This window comes from Carlito syrichta, unplaced genomic scaffold, assembly GCF_000164805.1.
Source record: "Carlito syrichta isolate Samal-C Ts95f unplaced genomic scaffold, Tarsius_syrichta-2.0.1 Scaffold316427, whole genome shotgun sequence".
Classification (NCBI taxonomy): Eukaryota; Metazoa; Chordata; class Mammalia; order Primates; family Tarsiidae; genus Carlito; species Carlito syrichta.
The window spans coordinates 406,450-413,092 of record NW_007260523.1 but is presented as its reverse complement, the minus strand read 5'-3'; the positions used below and the strand labels follow the sequence as shown (position 1 = coordinate 413,092).

Sequence of the window (6,643 nt, the reverse complement as noted above, 5' to 3'; positions counted from 1 at the left end):
CCCACGCCGCGTCTCCGGGGGAGGACGGACAGCCCCGCCCGCCGGGCTGCAAGCCCCCTAGTGTGAACGGCGCGCCCCGCCCGTCGGACGCCTGAGCTCCGCCTCCGCCCTCCGATTGGTCAGAAGCGCCTGGCCCCGCCCCCTCCGAAGAAATAAAAGCCGCGGCAGCAGCCGTCCGGCGCGTGCAGGCTGATCAATCCGGCCAAGTTGTCTAACCTCTGCAGCCGAGCCCACCAGAGTCCGCCACCATCCTCCCCGCGACGTGCTGTCCTGCTCTCGTAACCATGTGCCGCACCCTGGCCGCCTTCCCCACCACCTGCCTGGAGAGGTAAGAGGAGGTCGTACAACTGCCCTGAGGAAGAACTCTATAATCCCACCAACTCCTAGAGAGCTGAAGGGACCCGGGTGGGCGCGGGGATGGAGAGCTGGAGACTGGAGTGGAGAGGCAGGCGAAATAGATGCCACGTGCCCAGATGCCAGGAGCAGGAAAAGGGGAGCAGAGGGCCCATCTCATCCTTGACAGACTGCAGACTTTCTCAGGTGACCTGCTGAAGAGGCTGTAGGAAGACCACGTTGGCATTTCCTGGAAGAACAGTCGGCCCTTTTCTTAAACCCTTGGATTTCATTCCTCAGCCCAGAGCTAGAGGCATGGGCTCCTCTGGCCCTGGGAAGGCAGGGAGGTTTTTCTGGGGGGGAGGGTCCCACCGGTGAGGGTGCACCCATTTCCCAGGAGCTACTCAACAGCCTACAGTCTTTAATGGAGCTGATGGCTGGGAAGGAAAAGGTATAGATGAAGATGGAAATGAGTTTTCACACAGTTCTAGAAATACCCGACAGGCCTAGAGGATGCTGAGTTGCCTTTTGCTAATCAACAGGCACACAGATAGATCCGTGTGATCTAAGTGGGAAAAAGCAAATGCAGGCAGTGCTGTAAACCTAGAAAGTGTATGACCCACCAAGGCCCAGCTCTAACCTGGTTTTTGGTGCTTTGGGGTTGGTGACACTAATGAGAAAAGCACTGTTTGATCCCAGGAAGGAACTCTTGAGGCTGAAATCTGAGTGGCACCAGCCAGAGCTCTAGTGGGACGCAGTAAACCTCTGTGCACTGGCTGAGCAAATGGAGAATCCTTACATGCTCATGGTTCATCTTTCAGAGCCAAGGAGTTCAAGACACGGCTGGGGATCTTTCTTCACAAATCAGAGCTGGGCTCTGATGCTGGTAGCATTGGCAAGCTCGAGTGGGCCAGCAAACACAGCAAAGACAGGTATGTTCTGCTGATTAGCCCAGGACCTCCCGGGGAGGTAGCCAGACTAAGGGAAGGAGTCACCAGAAGGAAAATCCAAGGAGAAACTAGGACATGCTAGGTGGACCTTGGCAGTCCCTCTCTGGAGACTTCAGGGAGACTTGTTGCCGGTCTGCCGTGACTCTGTGGCTCACGGGCGAGTGGGCAGGGGGCTCTCAGTCCCCAGCAGGTAATGGCACACAGGGCATGAATGTCTCCTTGCCAGACACTCCCACCTGGAGCTGTCATTACAGGTGCATCCTGGGCTAGGACAGGGTCCAAGACCACTTGGTATTTTAAATGAATGACTCTACTTCCATTAGCATGCACCATGCCTAGAAGGCCTTTCATGTTGGACATCAGTTGGGACAGGCTTTGGGGACATGGGACAGGTGTAATCTCTATTCATGAGGCCCTTATTTCCTTGGGGAGGGGGGTACAAAGCAAAGCTCAGAGAGTCAGGGGAATAGAAGCAATATTTGGACAGAGTAGAGACATCCTTAGCGATTCTGTCTGGGGACTAAAGAGTCCCTCGCTTCAGCTTCTTGCTGAATTGCCCTCCAGGAACATGACTGTTTACCCTAACTCCAACTGAGAGTTTGAGGAGTTATTTTCAACAGCCACCAAGAAGGCCTTTGTGTGAATCATGTGACTTCTCAGCTAGGATTTTTGCTGTGCTTTGGTTTGTTGATTTTTTATTTTATTTTAAAATCTTCGCTTACTTTTTTCTCTTTCTTTTTTTTCAGTAGAAACTTCTCAGAAGATGTGCTGCGGTGGAGAGAGTCGTTCGACTTGCTGCTGAGCAGTAAAAGTGAGTAGGATTCATGGTGTCTGTCTGAGGGTGGCACGTGTGTCCTTGTGTGCTTTGGGTCCAGCCTCGTGTGCTTTTGATGCTGACTGCACGGGCAGAATAATAGTAGTAGTAGTAGGAATAATAATGATCTCCTCGTGCACCAGCCTCTATTTAAAGCACAAAGGCAGGTCCTTGTTCAAGAAGATTGCAGTCTAAAAATAGAGCCATTAACTGCAATCGCTGTCCTTTCTTCTTTCCCTCCCTGCTGTCCCCCAGTCTGACCTGTTTCCTCCTCTCTCCCCACAAATCCAGATGGAGTGGCCGCTTTCCACGCTTTCCTGAAGACAGAGTTCAGCGAAGAGAACCTAGAGTTCTGGCTCGCGTGTGAGGAGTTCAAGAAGATCCGGTCGGCCTCCAAGCTGGCCTCCAGGGCCCACCGGATCTTTGAGGAGTTCATTTGCAGCGAAGCCCCCAAAGAGGTGAGAGTCCCAGCATGCCCTGTGAATCTTCCACACTCTGCCTGCTCCTTCCCCACTGAGAATCAGGGAGAGTGGAGGGCACAGCGGCTGGACTGGTTTAGAAGTAGGGGGCCTGGCGTGGCACAGGGGCGAGTAGGTAGTGCGGAGGAAGGCTCTGCTGTGGCCAAAGGCTAGGACAGCTAGACTCTAGAGGCTGCTACCCTCTGACTTGCAGTGGGACAGGATGGGTTGATGGGTTTTAAGGCTTCGTCCATACCCAGTCCCTTTTTAGAGGCTCAACACACTTGCCAACTACGGAAACCGGGTCATTCCGGGGACCTTAGATAACCTGGCTCACCTCTCTGACTGACCAGCCTCAGGCTGGCAGGTTTGTGGTCTGTCAAATTTTTCCTTGTGGCTGCCTCTGTGTGGCAGCTGCATTTGCTACAGAACATGGTGCCACCTGGTGGAGAGATAGGAGTAGTGCCTTAGTTTGTATTGTATTTTCTGAACACTTTTATTCCACATCATTCCATAAAGAGATATTGATCACCGATTGCATTCAAGGCACTGTTATAGTAACTTGGGATATAGCAGTGAACAAAACAAAGTCCCTACTCTCATGGAACTTATATTTTAATGGGAGAAAATGCCGATAACAAATCAAACAAAGATATGCCAGATGATGATATATACTCTGGTAAAAATAAAGCAGAAATGAGAGGTCTGGAGCATCAGAGGTGTGGCCTGGGGGAGATGAGGTCTTACTATTTTATAAAAGGAAGTCAGGTCTGGGCTGTTTGATACAGTGACATGTGAACAGAGATAAGAGAGCATTAAAGAAGGGAAGAACATTCTAACACAGGAAACAGCAAGTGCTCAGGCCAGGACGTGCCTCTTGTAGTCACAGGATGGCAGGCGGGCCCATGGGGAGCTGGAGATGAGGTCGGACAGGGTGGCGGGTGGCCAGGTATGGGCCTGGGGACCCCTGTGAGCCCGGCAGGCATTATGGCTTTTCTTCTAAGGGACATGAGAAGACCACAGACGTGCTTCCCAACAGACTCGGGCCTTAAAAGGCTCACTCTAGCTGCTGGGTGGAAAACAGACCACAGGGGCAAAGGTAGCAGAGAGGCCTGTTAGGAGGCTCTGGAGTAAATCCAGGAGTGAGATGGTGGTGACTCGAAGCAGGGTTGCAGCAGAAGGGGAGAAGACATCCTTAATACGTCCCCATGCTCACTCTGAGATTGGGGAGCAGACCCTGGATCAGATGTGGAGACAGGCCCAGGGCTAAAAAGCCAGTAAGTGATGGACTCAGAAGCCTGCAGGCTCCTGACGCCCCACCTGCCAGTCAGTGACTCCCTCCCCAGCCAGTAGACCCCCCGTCTCGCCTGCCCTCCTCCTCCTCCTCACCCTGCACCGCCCTCCTTCCCACAGGTGAACATCGACCATGAGACCCGGGAGCTGACAAGGACTAACCTGCAGGCCGCCTCGGCCACGTGCTTCGACATGGCTCAGGGGAAGACGCGCACCCTGATGGAGAAGGACTCCTACCCGCGCTTCCTGAAGTCACCCGCTTACCGAGACCTGGCCTCCCAGGCCTCGGCGGGCTCAGCCTCTCCGTCCAGCTGCAACGTAGCCGAGCCTTCTCACACCTGAGCCTCCATGGCAGGGAGGAAGCCAGCTGGGAAGAGGGGAGGTTGAGTCACCCATCCCTGAGGCGGCCCCCGAGGGGGAGGCAGGTTCTGCAAAGAGGACTGCGAACGAAGAAGCCATCCAGCAGCCCCTCTGGGGAGCAGCAGATACTGTGGGACTCGACTCTGTGCACCCAGGGGGGCCAGCCCTCTTCCAGGACCTTGAATAAGGGCTAATGGCAAGGTTGTGTGGGATGCTCTGGGGGCCGAGGAGGGTGGTGCCCGAGTGAGCACTGGCTCTTGTCCTCGCTGGAGGAGGACAGCTTCCAGGAGGTTTAGGAAACCAGCGGATAAAGGGAAACTTGAAAACGAGAAGGGATAAGATGCCCAGCTCAGCTGTTCTGCCTGTTGATCAGTCAACTCTGATCACATCCTGTTTTCCTATTCCCAGGCTGTTCTGGGCACGGAAGGGGCCGAGGGTGTGGAGCCTTCCCCTCCGTGTTTCTCAGCGACCTCTGGGCTACCCAGGACCCCTAAGCTTGTACTTGCTAGCACTCATGTGTGGCCAACCTTGCAGTCTTGTCAAGGCCAGCCAGTCGATGTGACTCTGGCCCCAAATGAGACTTCTGTACCTCTAATGCTGGCCTGTGAGCGAGTGCCATGTGGCCCGTATGAAGTCAGTCTCGGCAGAATTGGCCTATGAGCAGCCCGCTGAGAGGCCTCTTGCTGGGATGTGTCCCCTCTGAGCTCTGGGCTGCCCTTGGAGGGCAGCCCCAGAGGAGAAGGGGAGGAGGTGGCCTTCCAGATTGTGTGGAACAAGACAGAAAAAGATCCTAAAACAAATGTTTTAGCAGTTCCTAAAGTCCTGCTGAAGTCGAGCCAGTGTTTTTCATGGGTGTGAGAACGGTGGGGGCGGGTGGGGAAGAAACTCCCTGGGATGGGAGGGGCCTCGTGCTTCCTTTCCTATGGGCATGAGGTACCCTGCAGGGACCGTGATGCCCTTGGGCAGAATGTAGAAGCCAGGAGCAAAGCTGGGGACCGGGGCTGCTGGGGAGGCAGGACTGGAGAGGTCAGAACCTGCTTGTGAATTCAAGGCATCACTGAACACATTCCTGGGCGGGACTCCCTGGGCCCGAGCCCAGGCTGGCAGGTGAATCACCAGGGCAGCCTCTCATGGCCCCAGGTCGCCAACACTGTTCCCTCTGCACCCTGAGCTCCTCCAGGAGAACCTTATGTAAGAGTTTCGCATCGTTGCTCTTGTTTCGATTGTCGTAGCATATTCTTCCTGTTATTGTTGGTGCTGTTGTTATTTATGATCGTGACTTCTTCCGTTTGCCTCAACTGGAGCATCTCAGCAGGAGGTGCAGCCTGACTGTCCCCCTCCGGCCACCAGACTCTACCTCTGAACGTGCTGGGAACCTGGGAGAGCCCGCCAGGAACTCCTCATTGTTTAAATATTTATTTGTTGTTGACACATGGAGCTGGTTTCCTAGAGATGAATTATGTATGTGATCCCTGATTTCCTGTTTCAGCATGTTATATTCTTGTAAAATAAAAACAAAACTCAAATATGGCATCCTGTCTTCAAGGACTGAGTGGTCAGAAGAGACAGGGACAGGGAGGAGGTGTGGTGTGGAGAGCCCTAGGGTAGGGCTGGGCCCCGAGACTTCCACGGGATGGGTGGGCAAGCTTGCACAGCAGAGATGCAGGCACAAGGGAACTGGCACCTCGAACCCGGGTGTGGTGGCTCACGCTTGTAATCCCAGCAAGAGGCTGAGGTGGGAGGATCACTTGAACCCAGGATTTTGAGACCAGCCTGGGCAATATAGCAAGACCCCATCTCTACAAAAAAATATGTAAGTTAGACGTGGTGATGTGCACCTTTATTTCTAGCTACTTGAGAGGCTGAGGAATGAGGATCGCTTGAGGCCAGGAGGTAGAAGCTGAATTGAATTGTGATCGCACCACAGTGCACCGGCCTGGTTGACAGAGCAAGACCCTGACTCTGAAAAAAAAAAAAAAAAAAAGGACTTTCTCATCCTCTCCAATCTGGGATATCATAACTCTTTCTCACCTGGGCTCCCCACCCCTGCCTCTCCCAGGCCAGCTCATTCTCCTTGCTGTGTCTGTCTTCATCCATACCACACAGGGCAGAGACTTTGCAGCTACCTTAAAACCCTTCAGCTGCTCACTTTGACTATCAGATGAAGTCCAACTCTTGCGGTGTCACACAAGGTTCTCTCTGAGCTGACCCAAGTCCCTCTCGGACGTATCTCCTACCTCCGGCCTTCACTCGCTGGCTCTTTCCTTCTGTTGTTTGCATCATGGCACATGCTCTTCTCCTGTTTAGACACCTCTTGTTTTTTAAAAGTGGAGGTTGGAGGGTAAGGAGGAGAATGCCAACTTTCAAGACCCGGCAAAAATATCACCTCCTTTGTGAAGCCTTCCCAAACATCTCCGTGTGGAGTTAATTGCTCC

General features: G+C 53.6%; 1 protein-coding gene across 2 annotated transcripts; it reads left to right on the top strand.

Moving 5' to 3' along the window:
- Positions 1-225: 225 nt before the first annotated feature.
- On the top strand, positions 226-4,306 carry RGS16 (regulator of G protein signaling 16). 2 transcript variants are annotated; one of them, XM_008074406.2, is made up of 5 exons: positions 226-328; positions 1,155-1,265; positions 2,030-2,094; positions 2,389-2,555; positions 3,969-4,306. In XM_008074406.2, exons 1-5 carry the CDS (start codon positions 285-287, stop codon positions 4,188-4,190), a joined length of 609 nt encoding a protein of 202 aa, XP_008072597.1. In that variant the 5' UTR covers positions 226-284; the 3' UTR covers positions 4,191-4,306. The 2 variants fall into 2 exon arrangements, with proteins under 2 accessions (XP_008072597.1, XP_021562879.1); XM_021707204.1 differs by having other exon boundaries at positions 230-328; positions 2,033-2,094.
- The last annotated feature ends 2,337 nt before the right edge of the window (positions 4,307-6,643 follow it).